General features: G+C 43.1%; 2 protein-coding genes across 2 annotated transcripts; one reads left to right on the top strand and one right to left on the bottom strand.

The window, feature by feature from the left end:
* Positions 1–654: 654 nt before the first annotated feature.
* On the top strand, positions 655–15,702 carry LOC105928773 (histone-lysine N-methyltransferase SETD1B-A). The gene is made up of 18 exons (XM_036144538.1): positions 655–955; positions 1,182–1,334; positions 1,448–1,552; positions 1,941–2,211; positions 2,296–2,408; positions 3,532–4,512; positions 6,282–7,001; positions 7,132–7,248; positions 7,335–7,383; positions 7,478–7,668; positions 8,117–8,240; positions 8,326–8,754; positions 9,232–10,224; positions 12,421–12,584; positions 12,664–12,789; positions 14,358–14,477; positions 14,668–14,805; positions 14,927–15,702. Exons 2-18 carry the CDS (start codon positions 1,197–1,199, stop codon positions 15,098–15,100), a joined length of 4,953 nt encoding a protein of 1,650 aa, XP_036000431.1. The 5' UTR covers positions 655–955; positions 1,182–1,196; the 3' UTR covers positions 15,101–15,702.
* Position 15,703: 1 nt separating this feature from the next.
* Positions 15,704–20,206, bottom strand: hpdb (4-hydroxyphenylpyruvate dioxygenase b). The gene is made up of 14 exons (XM_021318390.2): positions 20,106–20,206; positions 19,939–19,965; positions 19,693–19,755; positions 19,290–19,394; positions 18,904–18,946; positions 17,727–17,809; positions 17,524–17,613; positions 17,323–17,426; positions 17,158–17,235; positions 16,594–16,756; positions 16,428–16,499; positions 16,225–16,347; positions 16,029–16,145; positions 15,704–15,931 (listed from the first exon to the last, which is right to left on the bottom strand). The coding sequence occupies exons 1-14, from the start codon at positions 20,106–20,108 to the stop codon at positions 15,821–15,823; spliced, it is 1,182 nt and encodes a 393-aa protein (XP_021174065.1). The 5' UTR covers positions 20,109–20,206; the 3' UTR covers positions 15,704–15,820.
* Between the last annotated feature and the right edge of the window lie 418 nt (positions 20,207–20,624).

Below are 20,624 nucleotides of genomic sequence, written 5' to 3'. Positions count from 1 at the left end.
TCTAGCGTTTCTTTTTGGTGGGGTGGGGGTTTGCTAAGAATTAATTTTATTAAATGTTTTAAGATTTATTTTAAATTTATTTTACTTTGTTGAGATTCAATTAACAGAATTTCTTGATCGCGATGACCCCCTTTTTGCAACAAAAACAACAAACACCCACCACAACTCAGTTCAACTAGGTCAGGTGTTCGAACCTGGAAATGGGTTAAAGGGACTAGTCTGAAGAAAAGAGCCTCAATGTAACCAAAGTAACATTTGGGTTAAAAGAAATCCTTTCAGAAAGGTAACAGTCTCATGATGTATACCAAGACTTGATACAGCTGAGTTTGGATAATACAATGTCCATAGTCAATGTAAAACTAAAAAAAAAAAATGTCTGTGTGTTGACTCTGATCAGTTCTCGGTCAAAGTGAATGTTGAACTCAGCAGCCTGCACCGACCATTTCTTTTTGACTGTGCAACATGAGACAGAGATCTCAAAAGAGAACAAGAGGGCAAATAAAACATAGATCTCACCAAAAGCTAATAATTAAATGAAGGTCTATGGACAGTGAAATAAACTACGGGCTATGACTGCACGTTGTTTTTGCTGCCTGTTACATTTTACACTACAATAATTGTCATATTACACTATAATTACCATGTATGCCGATATATGAATTAAATATTGTATTATAATGTTGAAATATATTTTATTAAGTCAAGTAAGAAGCTGAAAAAAGGTTTTTAATGGTGGAAAGAGAAACGTTTTCCCCACCTGCACTTTCCAGGTCGCTCCACTCCTTGGTGTTCTTCCGCCCAGCCAAAGGATCAAGGTTACGCTCGTCTCTGCCTCCTGGCGGATGAATCCTTGATCCCACCGGAGCGACGGCCGGTAAAAAAAAAAAAACACACCGACAAATCCGAACAGCTTTGCAACAATGCTGCCCGTTCAAAAGACAAAACTCGGGTCCAGGTAAGCGAGTTCAGAAGCGCTTCGTCCGACACGGCTTTGCGCGTTTGGGCACGTTTTGGTTTTACAGCCCGTTATCTTTCAGATAAGTGCGCACAGGTGATGCTCTCCATCACCTGTCGGGGCGTGTTAACCTCCGTGGGAGGACTCGTTTTCTGCTAGCTTACAGCAGCGCTGACCGTGGTTCCGAAATGACGCCATATGGCCTTGGTTTTTGACGTTCTTCCAGGTTCTGACTAATGTGATGGAAAGCGCAAACCCAGAGACAGAGACAGAGACTCCTCCTCAGCACTGGAAAAGTTGCAAGCTGATCATCGACCCTGCATTGACCAACGGACTATACAAAGTCTGCCGCTTTGATGGACGATATTTTAACATACCTGTGAGTGATAAGGACTTATTATTGCTTACATCTCTTGCCTAAACGTTTACATCTCTGATTTAAAAACTTTCGTTTTATATTCCGCCATAATAACAAGAGGCTTTCTTTGGCAGGTTGAGGATTTAGGTCTTTTTCCTGTGGACACAGTCAGAGATCCCAGAGTCTGCCGCCTGTGGAGTAAACACAACAAGACTGATCTATCGGTTCCTAAGTTTAAGGTACTTTTCATCGTCACTGTCAAACATGTAGGCATTAATCCAGTCAGTTAAAGTATCATCAAGAGCTTATTTATTTCATTTAATTCGTTTCAAACAGTCAAACGTAAATTGAGTTATTCAAAAGAGGGACACGTTTCCAGCATTTATTTCTGTACATTGTGACGATCATAGTTTACAGATTAATTGCCAAAATTAATAGAAACAAGCGCTTGAATTACTTCACTCTGTAAATAATCCATATCCTGTACCATGCGTTCATCTTTTAAAGTGAATTTCTGATATAAACAAAACCTTTTCTAGATAATGTTTGAGATTTACCTGCAGGCCTACAGGGGTTTGAGAAACACACACACATATATAAATAAAGGGTTGTTGTGTGTCCTTCCAGATTGATGAGTGGTTCGTTGGGCCTGTTCCTCCCAAGGAAGTGACGTTTTGCAGATTAAATGATAACGTGAGGGAAACGTTTCTCACAACCATGTGCCACAAATATGGTAAAGCTGAAGAGGTGGAGATATTTTACAACCCGAAGAGCAAGAAGCATCTGGGAGTTGCCAAGGTCGTCTTCGACACGGTGAGAGCTGCCAAGAACGCTGTGCTGCACCTTCATCAGACGTCCGTGATGGGAAATATTATACACGTGGAAATTGATCCTAAAGGTAAAAGTGGATTTTTCTTTTTTCTTGTGCATTTATATAGATGTGTTTGTCTTTGATTCGCTGACTGTAACTTCATGTCCTCAGGCGAGAAAAGGAAGCGATACCTGCAGCTGCTGTTTAACGGCCTGTATACTCCCTGGACGTTACCTGTGGGAAGCAGCGAGCGCGCTCTTCAGAGCTTAGTCGACACCCTGGTGGTAAACAAGAAAGCTGCTTGTGATGATTTGAACACTGATATCTACAGTAGGGCAAAAAAAAAAAAAAGTATTCAGTCAGCCACTGATTGTGTAAGTTCTCCTACTCAGAAAGACGAGAGGTCTGCCATTGTCATCATCGGTACACTTCAACTATGAGAAACAAAAATCAATGATCTCACTGATGGAAGGAGGTTTTAGCTTAAAATCTCAAGGCCCCCTTCATTCTTCCCTTTCCATGGATCGGTCGTCCTGTCTTTGCAGAAAAACAGCCCCACAGCATGATGTTTCCACCCCCATGCTTCACAGTAGGTTTGGTGTTCTTGGGATGCAACTCAGCATCCTTCTTCCTCCAAACATGACGAGTTGAGTTTGTGTCAAAAAGCCTAGCACTGCATGATTTGAGTCCCTCTCAGCATTTTGTGTTACTGATGGTAGCCTTTGTTACTTTGGTCCCAGCTCTCTGCAGGTCATCCATCAGGTCCTGCCATGTAGCTCTGGGATGTTTGCTCACTGTTCTCTTGATCCTTTTGACCCCACAGGATGACATCTTGCGTGGGGCCCCAGATTGGGGGAGATTATTAATGGTGTTGTATTTTTATTTTTTATTTATTCCCACCAACCTGCTGCCTCTTGTAGATTCACTTTTCCCAGTCTGGTTCAGGTTCTTCCTGGTATCCTTCGACAGCTCTTTGGTCTTGGCCACGGTTGAGTTTGGAGTCTGACTGTTTGAGGCTGTGGACAGGTGTGTTTTTATACAGAAAACGATTTTTAGCAGATGCCATTAATGCAGGTAACAAGTGGAGGACAGAAGAGCTAAGTTACAGGTCTGTGAGGGCCAGACAGCTTGCTTGTTTGTGGGTGACCAAATCCTCATTTTCCACCATAGTTTACATATAAGTTCTTTAAAAATCCTACAATGGGATTTCCTGGATTTTTTTCCCTCCTCATTTGGTCTCTCGTAGTGTACCGATGATGAAAATGTCAGACCTCTCATCTTTCTAAGTAGGAGAACTTGCACAATCAATGTAGATACTACTTCCCCCCACTGTACATTTCAGACATCAGGTGCTAAACATTTGTTTTGGGTTTCTCATCGTCTTCCTCGTCTATCCCTGTCATGTAGACCAGCCCAGACACCCGTCAGTCAGGATCGGCCTCCAGCCCTGCCAGTATTGCCACCCCCCTCTCCCTGGACACAGCCTACTCCAGCCTTTATCAGGACACTCCTTGCAGCTTTGGCCTGACGCCGCAGTCTCAGGGAACCCCCCGGACCCCCTGCCTTTCTGCGACTCCTCTCTCCCAGGACTCCTGCTACTCCAGCCTTCAGGCGACTCCGGTCCTCCAGGGGGAGCCTTCCAGCCACAGTCTTCACAAACATTTGAGACGAGCGCTCTGTCATCCCAAACCTGCGAGGCATCACAGGGCATCTCACCCGGCTTCAAATGTCAGTCTGATTTTGAAGAATGGCCAGCCGCACCCTTCGAACCCCCCCTGGGGTCAGAGGCAGGCCGATAACCGTTCAGTTCAGAGTCACAAGCGCTCAGCCCACAAGGAGCCCCCCTCTTGTCCTTCATCCCCCTTTCAGGAGTCCGAACCCTCGGGTACCTCTTCCTCTGTGACCTCACCTCCCAAATGTTACCCTGTCAGCATCCAGAGCGATCGTTTCTCAGCTGACAGCCAAACTACGGCAATCTTCCCACACAAGGAGTGGCAGCCGGAGGGGGAGAGTTTGGACTCCCGCATTGAAAGTTTGCTGATACACAATCAGATTTCTGACACTTTATATTTTGATGAAAAACCCCCAGAGGCTGACGGACACTCTCCCGACAGCCCTTCCTCGCCTGGTTGTCCCCCTAAGTGTCCTTTCTCCGATGGTTCCCCTTTGTGCTCGCCATCACCCGGCGAATCCTTCGACAGCAGCCACCAGCGCCCCGGCAGCGCCGCAAGGAAACCCCCTCCGTCGTTGCTCGTTGAAAACGAAGAGGATGAAACTAATCGAGCTGTTTGGTTTCTCAAAGCAAACTCCCAGTCTCCCACCCTTTCTGAGTTAGAACCCTCAGAAAGCAGAGACATGGACATGCCTCCATGGATTTCATCCTCAAAGGTAATTTGTTTTACTCTCGTTTCCAAATGCAGTGCCTTGCCAAAGTTTTTATACTCTTTGAGCTTCTTCACATTTTGGCATTTCACGTCCCCAAACTATAAAATATTTGATTGGGGTTTTATGTATAGACCAACCCAAAGAAGCGCATGATCGCACATTAAACAAAATCGTTTGAGGCAGTTTTCCTTTGTTTAATATGCTTTGATGGATGAATGGGGCTAATCTTGTAATTCCTTTATTTTCTGCTGGATCTAAATCTACATCCTCTGTCGAGAAAACCGCTGAACTTTTTTTATTTTATTTGTATCTTATAGTTTATAGAATAAAAAATCTGAATCTGTCAAAATCACAAATGTCAGATGTTTAGACCTCAAAGCAAAGTGGAAATCTGGATGAGCCAAAAAGAGCCGATTGGTTCGTCTTTACTCCACAAGTCAACGTGTTTTATTGGGATTTATGCGATAGGCCGACACAAAATGGTGCCTGTCTCCAGCAGTCATTGGGGGAGAGGCGGGGTACACCCTGAACAGGTTGCCAGTCTATCACAGGACAACATAGAGACACATCCCAAACAACCACAACAAGCGCACACTCATAGCTAAGGGCGTTTCAGTGAGAATGCTGGTGAAGATTCTCAGTCATCCAGGTCATGATTGTTCCAAAAACAGTTAAAAAACAAAACAGCTGGACCTTTTTCCGAAGTTTGAAGACGTTTCGTTTCCCATCCAGAAAGCTTTCTCAATTCAAATGAGAAATTCAATTCAAGAGAAATTCAATTCAAATGAGAAAGCACTACTACACTACTCCAGACATTTTGAATTGAGAAAGCTTTCTGGATGGGAAGGGAAACATCTTCAAACTTCGGAAAAAAGTCCAGCTGTTTTGTTTTTTAACTGTTTTTGGAATTTCAGGTAGAACGATTACCAACAGTCATGTTTTTGCACTATGGGAGGAAGCTGGAGTACCCGGAGAGAACCCACGCATGCACAGGGAGAACATGCCAGAACTCTGACCAGATGCTTATTTATTTAGTTATTTTGCAATGTAAGGTAATTAGTTAACTTTTAGTGACAACTGACCTTTGCAACTTCCTCCACATGTTGTGTCCTTATGACAGTTTGATTTGATAGCGGTTAATTAGTCAGGCTATCTGCACACTAAGATGCGATATGTCAGACATGGTGAATGTGATTAGCCTTACGACAAAGTGCAGAAAGGACTTCTCAGGGCTCTTTCAACAATGGCTTTCTTCCTGACTTTCCTCCACAAAGAGCAGCTTTATGGTGTGCATGGCCAATAGTTGTCCTGTCAGATTATTCCAGGTGGTCTCCTTGTTCTCCATGATGTGGTTTGTTCCATAATGTTCTTTTTTTTTTAAAAAAAAGAACTGAGCATTTAGCAGAACAAACAGCTGGATTATATTCAGATCAACTCACACCCAGCAGGACACTATTTGTTCTGTCTTGTTCTATTTCTTCTTAGACTTTTTAGGGGTATCTGAGTAAAGAGGGCTGAGCACTAATTTACACCTCTTACATTTTCAACTAAAAAATGTAAACCGTATTTTATTAGTCTTCCACTTTTCCACTATGTTACGCCACGTTGGTCTACTGCAACAACTCAACGTAACAGAATAAAATACTTTGAAACTCTTGAACAAAGTTCAAGGCAGATGAAAGCTTTTGCCAGGCACTGATACTAAAATGAAGCTATTTCATTGGGCATTTAGAGTATTTACGTCCCCTATTATTTCTGTCTGCGTCACTCAGGAGCATTATGCTGTCGACAAGGATGCAGAGCACCCACATGCAGACCAGTCTGGATCCCTGCCACCAGTAAAAGACACATCCTCACTCCCCATTGCTCCATCTGACTCTCCTCTCACTAATCCCATTCGACCCAGCCTCCCCATAGCTCCTCCTCCAGTGACAGTCAGATGTCCACTTCCTCCACAAGCCCCTTTCCCTATCCCCCCCTTCCCTCCACCCATGCCGCCTGTCCCTCCTCGCCTACCCAACGGCACAATCCCTATCCCACCCCCAGGCTGGATACCGCCTCGGGGCATCCCCATCCCACCTCCGCCTATTCTACCTCCTCCTTCCATTCCTCCCCCACCAGCCTTTCTGGCACCACCTCCACCGTTCCCTGGCCCACTACCCGTTCCGCCTCCTCTGCCCATTTACCCCGCACCTGTAAAGTCCACGGGACCCTCAGTTCGAGGGCAACCTCCGAGGCACGGAAGTGCACCTTTCCCATTCCCTGGACCCCCCTGGCTCGCCCCGCCTTTCCCCTCTTTTAATCCCTTTGTGCCGCCCCCAGACTACACTCCTGCACAGGAAAATCGCTATAAGATCACAGTGGAAAAGGTTTTAGAAATCCTGGTGGAGGAGCTGAAATCCATCATCAGGAAAGACATCACCCGAAGAACGATTGAAGGAGTGGCCTTTAAGGCGTTCGAGGACTGGTGGCACTGTCAGGAGAAGAAAAAGGTTTGTTTGTTGATGTTCTCTTTTGGTTTAAAGCTCTCGTGAAATAATTTTGGTAGATTTTTTTTGTTTTTGTGTGTGTTTCACGCAAATGCACGTTTGCAACGTGTAGTCGATGCTCTACTCGTTCAAGGTCCAAGCTTCCCCCGTGAAAGGCGGAGCTCCGGGTGTTGAGGAGAGAAGAACAGTCGCGAATCTCCTCAGCCACATCGGCCAGAAGGGCAAAAAACCTCCTCTGCCATCATTCAGGGTAAAACCTTCCTCTGGTGTTACACACCCAGGTATCCCGCTGCACAGCGAACGAGTTATTAACACTGAAACGCACTTTTCACACAGGTGAAACGAAAGCGATCAGGAGACAATCAGTCAAGTTCTGCCCATGAGAGTGGCGGTAAGCTTTGGTTTGGTGTTTTAGCATTTTTAGTACGCTGTTGCCAGACTGCAGATGTCCTCTTATCTCCAAACCATCTTCCGTTCAGCGTTGAAGTCGCAGCAGGAGGATGAGCTGGAGAAATGCGCTGCTGAGAGAGCCAAGCGCAGGCACGCTAGACCCTTAGAGCTGGACAGTGATGATGAGCGGAAAGAAGAGGACGAAGCACATAATGATCACCACCAGATGCTGGACCAAGTAGCGGATGTTAAGACAGTTCCTGATGATCCTCAGAATGGGGTAAATGCTTGTAAAGTTATTATAGTAACGTGGAAACGTTTTCATAACTGGGAGATGTGCTGACAAATTGATGACAGGAGTCAGCTTATTTTGAGCCTGATCAGCAGTAAGCTAGGACTGGCTAGTCGGAATCCCAAATATACAGTCTTTTTTCTGATCAGTGAAGGCACCATGCATTATTGCTACCAGTTAGAGGTTAATCTCCTCTTTTAGAAACGTTGTGTGATGTTGTGCCTGTTAGTAATATAAATAGTCCATGAACTGTCACAGCAAGGACACCGTTCCGCAGATCGTCTTATATCACACCTCTTATAGGAAAATCAAAGAGACTAAATCCGCTGATTAACAAAAACTTTAATCTGCGCATCTGTAACGAGTAATATTAGTATCATAAACTGTGGTGTTTGCTTTTAATGAAACTGAGGCATAAAGGAGATGCTTTAATTAGTCTGACAGAGATGATGGAGAGGACCTTGATCAGCGATGTGAAGAAGAGACATCGGCACAAGAACGGCTTGAAGAAGCAGCTGTTGTCTGTCAGACTAACACAGAGGAACAGTGCCTTGAAACTGGTATGTTCGAGGCTCATTCAGCTCCATCACAATATCTGATTCATCACATACTCGTCAATAAATATCGTTTCTTCTTTATCAACAGCAGAGAGATTACCAGAGAGCAGCGCCTCAGGAGAAAGTGATTACTCGTCGGATTCTTCCGGCTCGTTCCCCTCAGAGCGCTTTGACGACTCGTCGTCCGACCTCAGTTCTCGGCACGAGGACACGGAGGAGGAAGAAGAGGAGGAAGAGGAGGAGGAGGACGTGGACGACAGGAGGGAAGAGTGCATTGTTATATCTTCTGACGAAGACTCAGTGGAGCTCGAGCTCAGTGTGAGCCCCACTGCTCCTCTGACGCCCGGAGCTCAGCTGGATCTAGACCTGGAAGCAGAGGAGAACTTCGCAGCCTGCCTCCAAGAGATCAGTGATGTGGACTCCATGGTGGAGCTCCACCGCTGTGGACCTCCAGACCTAGACCTCATTTCCCCAGTAGGACTAGAAGGTGATCTTTCATTGTGTTTTCATAGTAGTAGTAGCAGTATTTCTCGTCAGGACAAGTCTGCTGTAATGTAGTAATTTTCCAAATCTTAATTCATTGAACTACGCTGCAAAAAGGGAACTAAAAGTAAGTAAAAATTTCTTGAAATTAGTGTACTTTTTCTTGATTTGAGGAGCTAAATAAGATTATTTGCCAATGGAATGAGTATTTTTACCCCTAAAATAAGATAATTAGATATCCTGCACTTAAAATAAGATGATGGAGATGAAGTGTTCTTATTTTATGTGCAAAAATCTTATTCCATCGGCAAATAGTCTTATTTACCTGCTTTAATCAAGGAAAAATTCACTGATTTCAAGAAAATTTCAGTTACTTTTAGTTCCCTTTTTGCAGTGTACAATTTTCATGTTTGTGTTCCCAGAGAATTTTAGAAATAAATACATACATAACTCAGTTTTTCTTTCCTGTCTTAATGACCAGTGGAGCTAGGCCTTGGTGTCGAAACGAGAGGCTCTGAATGGAGGGCAGAGCCCTTGGAGAACGTGGACAACCTGAGGCCCCTCACTCCCACTGGCAGCTTGGTGGACAGCGACGCTGACAATCTGGTGAAAAGCAAACCAGCATCTCCAGCTCTGGAGGAGGTGGAGAGGCCACCCACACCAGGCAAGGGGATCGTTGTTGCACTGATAAATCTAGACTCGGATGAAGCCGACGAAATCACGTCCCTCTCCCCGGCAAGTTGTGACGTCCTTCTAGCTACCCCTGATTTCCCACCTGCCTCCTGCCCACCGTACGAGGAGAAACCTAAAACTCCTGGGAGGGAGGAGAGCGGTGGGTGGACCCTCTACAGCTCCGGCGTAGCAACAAATGGCACAATGACTGCGACTTTTGAAGGAAGCCCAATGTTTTCACCTCTCTGCAGCCCCCCGGACGTTCTGCCACTGTCGAGCAATCCATATATCACACCCCCAAAAACCCCAGGCAGAGACATCTTCTTACCTCGAAGAGACGTAGTCCACAGGAGGAAAACGCCGACGTCCCCTTGCCTACCTCTGTTACACGACAGCCTTCTAAGTGTTTCTCCCCTCCCAATGCCCTCGCCATGCAGCCTTTCTGAATCTTCGTTTGACTCTGCGGACGGAGGCAATGCAAGCCTAAGTTCAGGCGTGAGGATGAAACCCTTGCAGGGACTGGAGAATATGCCCGGGCTTTACGACGAGGACAAACCCTCATCGAGGCGAAAACTGTGGCGGAGGCTGAGGCACAGAAAGAGGGCCCTCCCCCGTCAAAGACTGTTAAACGGGATCAACTGGCCGCGCTCCTTTCAGCGTCACCTCCTGAGGAGGCGTTCGCAGTGTGAGGAGTACAATATCCTCCATGACATCTTGAAGGAGGGTTTGGATGAAGAAGATGCCAGATATCTGCAGGGAACCTACGAAAGGCTGCAAGAGCAGGACAGCAGTGCCGGGTGGCTCAGGGAGACTTTGTGGATACCTCATCCCCATATCCTTTTTATTCCCTCCGCTGCTGGATCATTAGAGAGATTAATGGTGCTAATTCATGTTTATTGAAGAAAATGGGTTTAAATTTCTTTATTTAAATACATTAAATGAGAGAAGTGCTTATTGCATGTGTCATAGTTTAGTTTAACTTCCTCTCCAGGAAGCTTTCTCAATTCAAAAAGTCTGGAGTAATGTGGAGTAACAAGCTTTATACCCTTGCCAAACAAAGGCCTTGTAATGGCTTAGATAACATGCAAATTCTACAGAAACAGGTCCACCCCTTAGTAATGGGTGGTCGTTAAAGTCATTAAGCCAGCAGATTGAACCGAAACTGGTCCACTCCTCTGTAACGAGGTGTCTACGGAAAACAAGTCCAGTTGCTTTGTTTTTTTACTTTTTTTGGAATAACCATGGCCTGGATGACTGAGAATCTTCACCAGCATGTTGAGGTTTCATGTGATGAAGTAACCGACAGTAGTCTGCGATTTAAAGTAGAACCAAAAAAGAAGCTTGGTTTCACAATCAGAATCAAAATCTTTACTCTGATTAAGGCTGGATGATATAGAGAAGAGGCACATAGATCAAATACAAATCATATTGATCAATATCGATAATTATCAAAATTATATATAATTCCAAATATATATTCTAAGTGCAGCCCTGACTATTTTATGGTGTTGCTTAGCGACGTATTCTTAGATAAAGAAAACACAAACACTGAATTCAAACTCAACCCTTTATTCAACCAAGTTTTTCCCAAAACTTCAATTATTTCCAAGTTTTAAGAAAAAGAAAAAAAAAGAACTTGTGCTCTCTGAACTCTTTGAAGGGGGCGGAGCTTGGCGACGGGAGCGTTCCTGGGTCTGTCCTTGTGATTGGCTGGGAGGATGGAATGACCGTATTATTAACCTACATGATAGGCTGGAATGGAAACTGAAGGAAAACTGTTCTATTTAACTTTTTATTTACCTTTTTTGTCTATTGCACCACACGTCTAGGAATCGATATAGATTGCTATTGAATTATCGTCCGGTCTGAACTCTGATACCCATTAACAAATGTCAGTGCCATCAATTTCCTTTCACAAACCGCCGTATTAGAAAATAGCCAACAAACTGTGGAGGAGCTCAGAATGGAGAAGGTGTTGACAGGACCCCCATTAGATCTACAGACTTTCAGCTGCTGCAGCAGCAAAAGCTGGTTTAATCAAATCAAAATGCCATTTATTGCCATGATACAATGTACAACAAGATTAGATTCACAGCTGATTACATTGCACGTAACAGAGGAATCTTATTGATTAAATCAGAGCAGTGGCAGTGATAGTAATGTTGCACACTGTCCATTGTTTTGTATTGTGTCGGCTGGAGTTTTACATATGAGACTATGATGCTGATGGCACAATGCATTGACACTGAGGGATGGATATTTACTCTTGTTTTGTTTTTTCTAAAAAAAAAAAATCAATTGATCTAGGATGACTTTTCTTTCCAATTGTTCGCTAATATGCATTCAATTAAATTCAATTAAATTCAATTAAATTTTATTTATATAGCGCCAATTCATGAAACATGTCATCTCGAGGCACTTTACAAAGTCAAATCAATCATATTATACAGATTGGTCAAAAATTTCCTATATAAGGGAACCAGTTGATCGCATCAAAGTTCCGACAAGCAGCATTCGCTCCTGAAGAAGCGTAGAGCCATGGCTTTGCAGCAATCCCTCATACTGAGCAAGCATGAGGCGACAGTGGAGAGGAAAACTCCCCATTAACGAGAAGGAAAACCCTCCAGCAGAAAAAGGCTCAGTATGAACGGTCATCTGCCTCGACCGACTGGGGGTTAGAGAAGACAGAGCAGAGACACAACAAGACAGACAAAAAAGTACAGAAGCACACATTCTAGTGCATTAATCTATTACATGAAATTCAAATACAACACATTAAATGTAAAGTGAAACAAAATGTCAAAAGGTTCAAGGAGTCTAAACACCTCTCAACTGTATGTATATGAAAAATATCTTGTGTTTAAATCCCTGCATTTATTTTTAGAGACGTTCTAGTAAGTTGTGAAAATGATTAAAATATATTCGGTTATAGTGTTGCACAGGATTATTATCTGAAGCTGTTAGCGCCTCTCTGTGTCCCTCAGACTTATGTCCCGATCTTTGCTCCGCTTCCTTAACTCCTGTTTACTGACCAAGGTCCCAACAGAGAGCAGTGAAGAAAACCCGTGGCAGCCAGTCCACAGGACAGGTTCTGCTCGCAGCGAAGGGTTCTACAAAATTAGCAGGAAGGACAAGATCAAATATCTCCTCAACGCAAAGCCATCCACGGACCTTCACTCCACAACGGCTCAGGTAGTGACAGGACGACGGCTAAAGGCGTTTTTCTGTACGTAGACCTTATTTCATTAAATGTCACGGTGTTTCTTCACAGGGCATATGCCTCCCGGTCCATCAGCACACAGCACTGAGATCTGGATCCGACTTCAGGTCCGAACAGCGCCGCCTGCTGTCCTCCTTCAGCTGTGATAGTGACCTGGTGAAGTTCAACCAGCTTAAGGTGAACGAAGGGTTCTTTAACTGATGGAAAGAGATCATATGAGATCATACGCTTTTAGGAGGAGACTGAAGTACATTTTACACGCAAAGATTTGTTCAATATAAACGTCTTGAACAACATGGACTCGTTTAAGCTCTGTTTTGCTATTAGACGGCGTCTCACCGGGACTTTGCTCTGTAGACGCTATTTCTTCATGTGTGAAGTGTGAAGCTGCAGTGAATCAGACACACAACTTTCCTTCATGTCTGTTAACATGCAGAGACACGTCTAGCCTCGAGTAAATAAACTTTTTTTTAGACACGCAAAGATTGGAGTATAATTAGGTACCGTGATAAAAACTAAGTGCTACCCAAAATGGGTCTTTCATTCTATATTTGTGGAGCATTTTCACCTGTTAATTAGTCAAGCGTAAAATATGAAAACCATCAAGACAAATGGAATATTCCTACTGTTAAAGATTTTGTTTTGTTTTTTTAGAACAAAACAAGAATAAAGTGGGTTAGGGTGTGCACTGCTGACTCATGTTTGCAGGTAATAGTTATCTCCAGAGGTGGGTAGAGTTGCCAAAAATTGTACTCAACTAAGAGTAGCACTACTCCAACAGGTAAAAATAAAAAGTATTCAGCCAAGAAATTATTAAAGAGTAAAAAAGTATTCAGTAAGAAAGTACTGAGTAACTGATCGTAACAGCTGATGATTTAATATTTAAATAACATGTAATCTGAAAGACCAAAATATAAGGTTATGTGCAAGTTCTGCCATTTCAAAGACAAAAGAAACACTTTTCCAAGTCATATTTTCAACATTAAAGTTGAAAGCAATACTTACAGTTGTTAATGTATATACCGTATGTTAGAACAGTGCAAAGTACTTCCAATGACAATATCTGCTGTTTACGTTCATTTGACCTCCAAATGGCTCAATGAGCTCAGCAGTTAGAAAATAACATAAAAACAACAAAGCTTGTCTACAAATAGGAAGTCTCACTTTAATATAAACTTTATGATTTTGTCCCTGCATTTTTGGTTAAAACAAATGTTCTTTATTCATGAAGTTACTTGCAGTAGGTAGAGTAGCCTGACATTGTACTCATGTAAGAGTAGCGATACCTGAGTAATAATGTGACTCAAGAAAAAGTAAAGTACAGTGCAGTAAAACTACTCCTAAAAGTACATTTTGTTCCAAAAGTTACTCAAGTAAATGTAACTAAGTAAATGTAACTAGTTACTACCCACCTCTGGTTGTCTTAGACTAAACAGTGTGTAGTGTTTCCACATTGGTGCGTTTTACCAGCGTGGATCCTCAGCATAGCTTCATTATTACCCCATAAAAAGCTGTGAGAGGCAGAGCCGTCCTGCACCACATCAAAGAAGGTCTCTATTTATCCGTTTAGACTGGCCAACACTAAGCGGCCTTACAGCCTTTTCATTTGTGTCTAAAATCTGTTTGTTACGTAGTAATTACATCAGAAAGTTATGTAGATGTTGGCAAACAGCAGTAATAAACGGCAGTAAAAGCTGCCGAAAACACGGGTGGCTCTCAAAACCTTTCATATCTCCTTCTGTTAGTTTCGAAAGAAGAGGATTCGTTTCAGCCGGAGTCTGATCCACGAGTGGGGCCTGTTTGCCTTGGAGCCCATAGCAGCAGATGAGATGGTGATTGAGTATGTGGGACAGCTGATCAGACAGGTAAGCTAACAGAACAACGATCAGATGGATTCAGCTCCCCGCTCATGAAACAGTTGCTGCTTCTGACAAACCATTTCCACTGAATGTTGTCCCTCGTAGTTCCTCGGGGACCCGCTAGTTGTTCCTGGTAATTTCCAGCAGTGTGTCTGTAGCTGTGGTGACAAACATCACACACGTTCTGTGCCTGCAGGTCATTGCAGACATGAGGGAGCAGAGGTACGAGGAGGAGGGCATCGGAAGCAGCTATTTATTTCGCGTGGATCAGGACGCCATCATTGATGCCACTAAATGTGGAAACCTAGCCAGGTTCATCAACCATAGCTGCAGTGTGAGTAGAGACGTGGAGTACCTTGGTCCTGTCTGATCGTGAAAGCAACCGAGCAGCATTTAATACCTTTATATTGTAATGTGGATTTAAATATTTCTTTTCTTGTGTTTTTGTCTTACAGCCTAACTGTTACGCAAAGATCATCACAGTGGAGTCTCAGAAGAAGATAGTGATTTACTCACGGCAGCCGATAAGCGTCAATGAAGAAATCACTTACGACTACAAGTTTCCCATCGAGGAAACAAAGATCCCTTGTCTGTGTGGAGCCGACAGCTGCAGAGGATCCCTGAACTGATCTCTGATTGACGGTCAGCGGCCTGTCATGCTCTCTCTCTGCATCATAGCCGCTGTTTCCAACTGTGCAGTCGCTAAAACTTTGCAGGCGGCTTCATTATGCACAGAGGAAACGAGACTTGAAACTTTTTTTTTTCACTTGACAGAAAGGCAAAGGAAAAAATATTTGGACCAACAGTTTTTTTCTGTGCACGTTTGGAAACGATTATCTAAAATCTGGTCAAATACATCAGCAAATCACTTAAAAAAAAAAAGTGCCACCAAGAACCAAGTAGCACAATCAAAGTATTTCTTTCAACAGGATGGACCCAAAATATACATTTTTTATAGACTCATGGCATTAAAATGTCTGATAACCTTCGAGTCCAAACGATACTTCAATGTTTTCATTTGTGAGAGCTTTAATGGTGTTTGGCTTGAGTCAAGCCTGTAAATATTTTATAGAGTAGAAAATCCACATTAGGATTTTAACTTTTTAAGGTTAAGACAAATATGGGAGATTTGCCAAGTAAGACTTTTTTTATGATATCAGAATTGATGATAACATCTAAAGGAACTAATCAATTGTAAGGAAAAAAACAGAAATAAAGATGCTGAGAATTAGTTAAGTGCTCTCATGTGCATTTATTATCAGAAATTAGAAGCAGTTAATCAATAAGAACCTGAGCAGCTTGTTCTATTAGTGATGGATACAAGTTGTGAAGAGAGGAAACGGGAGGCTTCACATGTTCTCTGTGTCTCCGTTTGGTGTCAGGACGGTCAGATTTCCTCGAGCGCGCTGGTCTGCTTCGATAGCTTCAAAAAGAGACTTGAAATTCCCTGCACCAAATCCCTGGAAATACAATGTAAAACGGACAAGATATTAGCTGTTTCCTATCTTGAATCCTCTACTGTGTTTTAACTGATGGGTCGTCTGGAGGTAGCCTCACCTGGTGATTGTGTCTCTGAATGACCTCCAGGAAAACCGTGGGACGGTCCTGAACTGGCTTGGTGAAGATCTGGAGTAAATAGCCTTTGTCGTCGTAGTCCACCAAGATCTTCAGTTCCTGTAAATAACAGGGTCAAATACTACAATTCATCTGTTAAAAATGAGCGGGTCCAGTCGTGTTCTGGCGTAGGCCGGACCTGCAGGACATCCAGGCTCTCGGCGATTTTGACCTTCGAGTGTTTCAGATTCTCCCTCAGCTGGTGGTAGTAAGTGTCCGGCACCGTCATGAACTCCGCGCCTCGCTCCTTCAGGTTACGGATCTACCAAAAGACGAGTCATTGGACTTATTCTGTAGTTTACCTGACTAATATAGACAACTGCAAGAGTTGCAGAGTCTCACTGCAGTGATGATGTCTGATGTGTTCATGGCGATGTGCTGCACTCCCGGACCTCCGTAGTACTCCACGTATTCCTGTAAGGGAACGACTTTTTATTGTCAGAAATTCACGTCTTCAGGTTGTTGTTTTTTTTGTTTTTTTAATCAGACCAGACTTCAGTACACCTGCCTGTATCTGAGACTTTCTCTTCCCCTTGGCGGGCTCATTGATGGGCATCTTCACGGTCTCCTCGTAGTTCGCCACCACGATGGAGCGCAGGGCGCTGAATTCTGTCTGGAGCTGTTTGTCGTCCACCGACCAAAAGCGGTGGAAGAGAAGGTTCCTCTGGTACCTGAGGAACCGGGAACCAACCAGCGACTGAGATCCAAAGAGGTGCAAATCCAAACTTTCAGGCTCATTCCAGCTCTGCTAAAACAAAAAAAAACACGCTAAGGCCTGTAAAACTTGGACGAACCAATGAGCTCGCTCATTTAGAGAGCTGCCTCATTTCAGCATTCTTGGGTCCTTTTTTTTTTTCAGGATAATGGGGGCTAAAACAAGTTCCATATGTGAAGACCCAATGAAGCCCCTCTCAGAACTGCTAAGTCACCCTGATCCCTGACTTGTGCCAGAAAAGGAGAGTTACGTAAGTGTCCCACATCCAGTAACGGGGATTTCTGCAGACCATCGCCCAGGAGAATGGCTTTAAGTCGAGTTGTTATAAAAAAAAATGAAGACAGAAGCAATCAGTACCATTCTACAATTGGAACCATCTCATCATCCGGTTGGTTTCCCACAACGTGGTCGATGAAGTCCAGTTTTCCGACTGGTCTGCAAACACCACAAAAAAGGAAAGAAAACCCTTAGCTCTAACTGAGGGATGTGCGTGTTGTGTTTTAAAACAAGATGCTGGCTCACAGTTTGGCTAGAAAGGGGTCTCTGAAGAGAGGGGGGTGGAAACCAGGCAGAAACAAGCCGCTGTAGCCCTTCCTCTCCACAAACGTATGCGTGGTGTCACCGTACTGCGGCACAAAACACGAAAAACAACGTTGGTTTTCTGACAGGAACCATCATGATGACTAAAATGTTGGGGTTTGAGGTGAGAGGGCCCTAATGTACCGTCTGAAGCACGGCCAGTCGCACCGTCCCGTGCTTGTCCTCCAGAGTGTGGGGCTCTTTGACAATAATTGCTCCTTTCTCGCGGGCTTTCTGTGAAAGCAGTATGTTTCAGGTGTTTGATATCGTCACAAACGATTAGGTTCAACTTAAAATGGATTTTTGGTCTGAAATAAACATCTGGGCAATAAAACCTGCAGCATTACCTGAACCAGGAAGTCACAATCCTCCACCGTAAAAGCAATGTCTTTCACCCCATCCCCGTGTTTTACCAGATGGTCCCCCATCTCTGAGGAGAGACATTTATTAGCCACACAGGGTCAGCCTTTACATTCACGATTCCTGCACAATCTTCAAAACTATAAATGCAATGAATTGATTTTATTCTTCTCCAGGTATGAATATATACGGGAGGAAAAAGAAAGTTGAGTGGCAAATGTTTGATGTTTTTCACACTTATTCGCTTGTTCACTTTCTAACGGTAAAAAAATTTATAAATCCTAATTTGCAGTTTTTACAATAATCCATATGATGTGCTTTATCTTTGATTTGTCGTATAGTTTTTGATCCAGTGACTAAATGCACATTGATTTAAAAAGTTAAAGTTTATTTCACAAATTTCTTTGGACTTTAGAAACTTTAAATTCAGGAAAAACTGGATCTGTGGTTCTACAAACTTTGCTTTAGCAAATCTGCATTAAGTCGATGATACTCATTATTATTTGACACGTCCGGCCCTTAAAGCGGATATGTCTGAAATGAGTCCAGATGTGAAAAAGTCCCCAAATGACCCAAACTGAAAATCAGAAGTCAGTCTTAAGATTGCTGTTTCATGATTTTTTTTAACCTACTGTAAGAGTCAACTAGTCTGAGATTCTTAAGGTTAATATCTGCTGTCAAATGTCCAGAATGTTATGAAACCTGCAGAAAAAATATCTATAAATCTGAGTCTGGAAAATAAATGAGTTTTGTTAAGAAAATTGCGTAAGAACCCTGTATATTTAATATTTTAGCTAATCTATACTTTGCACGTGTTTGATAAATGATGTTGTTCAGAGTAACATTTTTAACCAGTCACTTTTGTTGGTTTTCATTTGAAAGTCAGATATACTTACTTAGGTTTTCACATTTATGCTATTAATAAAGTGGTTATTGCTTTTTAAAATTAAAATTATGTCAAAATAACAGACAATTACGTTTTTAAATATAATCAAATGCAAATGGAGTCCGAAGAACTAGATTAAACCATCTTTAGTTATCAGCTTCTAGGGAATCTTGATCTTGCCAGCATATACCAATATATAAAAACCTTGTAACGTTTAAAATGGGGAAATATTTGTCCTAAAAGCCTGCTGGGATTCTCGTTTGTGATCGGTGCTTTACCTTTGTTACCAGGATTGAGAGCAGAGGAGAAGACGTAAACGATCTGTGGAACACAGAGAAAACAGGAGCAACATGAAGGGCATCCCTTAATAATCTGCCATTACCTTCACCTCTTCTGTGCAGAAACAGAATCTGTTAAAGTTGTCCTAAGAGAGCTGCTGCCGGTCTTAATAATCCCAGCAAGTACTTCTGAGAACAGGTTGATGATTGCATTGAGATGAATAAATAAATAACTAAATAAGTAAATTCTGTGAGGGATACTCACTAGGACCACTGTCAGTCCTACACCAAACATTTGTTACTGAGTTAACTTTGCAGCATGCCTGATGGATGTGACCTTATAGTTTTCTCAGTGATGAGGTGTGATGCTCCTCCGTGGTCCCTACCTTCCCCTGTTTCACTGCATGGGACACCACATCCCGGCTGCCCGTCTCCAGGCCTCGGTAAGCCAGCGGCTCAAACCCGAGCTTGTTGCAGTAAAAGGAGGCAGCCTGTTGGAGACAACATTTATTCAATGCTTCATGTCACAATGCCTCAAATCTGGCTTGACTGCAAGCAAGCAGAGCTTGAAGTTGTATGTTATGGCTCCATCTTCTGGGGACTGCTTCGCTCGCAGTTTTTCCTCTAGCTCCTGCAGGTGGGGAAAAATCAGTATGTGGTGGTGTGGTGATCAAGGAGCTGTGTTTGTTTTGCCACTGAAAAGGAACTGATACCGATACCGAGCAGGACCGCATCCTCCGCATGCGGTTAGTAATTACCACAAATATGAACGTTTACGAGTGAATTTACCTGCTTCGCGTTTCCAACCCAGAAGGTCAGATGATCGAAGCAGATGAACCTGCCCTGCTCATGCTAAAAGACACGAGGGAGAAGATGGTTTACTAATGGGGCGCGTCTTCAGATCCCCATATAGCACACATTCACTACGACTAAATCCAATAAAAGCTCATCATAAGATAGAAAACAAGTCGAAACCTGGTTTTAGCCTAAAAAAATAACTTTGTTCAATACAAGAGAAGTTATCTGTTTATTTACCTTTTCACCTTTGTCTGTGTATGTTGTCTGTGGTAAAAACAAACAAACAACAACAGAAGTATATTTAATTCATAAAGAAATACAGATAATACAAGAATAAACCGACAGATATCTTGTAAGTGTCAGCGTCTCATGACATGCAGCAAATGACCTGCACCATAACTCACCATGTCGCCTGCGTTGACCTGAGCCGGCTGCCAGAGTGAGACCTGCAGCTATCGGCTGAATTTTAAAGCCGAGCGAGACGTTTCGGAACCCACTCCCACCAACGAGGAGCTGGTATTGGTGGGGAGGGGAGAGCTACGTTTGCTCTTATACAACGATTACTCTGGGAAAACATCAGCACATCAGAGATCTGAGTGAACCTCACCATGTCTCCATTCACTCCAAGAGCCATGCTCCTCACCGTGATGCTTATAGTGAACGCTGCATTACACACAATATCAACCTAAACACTTTGGTCCATGTTTTTTTTTTTTTTTTCCAGCCTTTAATCATATGACTTTGTCTTGCATCAAAATTCATTGTTATCAGATGATGCGCTAATAAATGATAACCTAATTTAATCGGCAGACGGATGCAAAATAAGCCAGATTGTGCGCAGGTTTAGAGTTACAGCGTGATGTTTCTAGAACAATTTGAGGCCCATATGTTAGTGTTTAGTGGCAAGAGGAGGCTCACGCATC

Source organism: Fundulus heteroclitus, chromosome 12 (genome assembly GCF_011125445.2).
Source record: "Fundulus heteroclitus isolate FHET01 chromosome 12, MU-UCD_Fhet_4.1, whole genome shotgun sequence".
NCBI lineage: Eukaryota > Metazoa > Chordata > Actinopteri > Cyprinodontiformes > Fundulidae > Fundulus > Fundulus heteroclitus.
The sequence above is the reverse complement of the archived record's forward strand: the minus strand, read 5'-3'. Positions and strand labels throughout refer to the sequence as shown.

What these genes read in the sequence shown, in the direction of transcription:
- LOC105928773 (XM_036144538.1), top strand. Translation starts at nt 1,197, where the DNA reads ATGGAAAGCGCAAACCCAGAGACAGAGACAGAGACTCCTCCTCAGCAC. An exon ending in CTGATGATCCTCAGAATGGG is followed by an intron (nt 7,669 to 8,116) that starts GTAAATGCTTGT and finishes TGCTTTAATTAG; the next exon opens with TCTGACAGAGATGATGGAGA. An exon ending in TGAAGTTCAACCAGCTTAAG is followed by an intron (nt 12,790 to 14,357) that starts GTGAACGAAGGG and finishes TCCTTCTGTTAG; the next exon opens with TTTCGAAAGAAGAGGATTCG.
- hpdb (XM_021318390.2), bottom strand. An exon ending in GACCCCTTTCTAGCCAAACT is followed by an intron (nt 17,236 to 17,322) that starts GTGAGCCAGCAT and finishes TGGTGTTTGCAG; the next exon opens with ACCAGTCGGAAAACTGGACT. An exon ending in TTCAGAGACACAATCACCAG is followed by an intron (nt 15,932 to 16,028) that starts GTGAGGCTACCT and finishes TTGTATTTCCAG; the next exon opens with GGATTTGGTGCAGGGAATTT.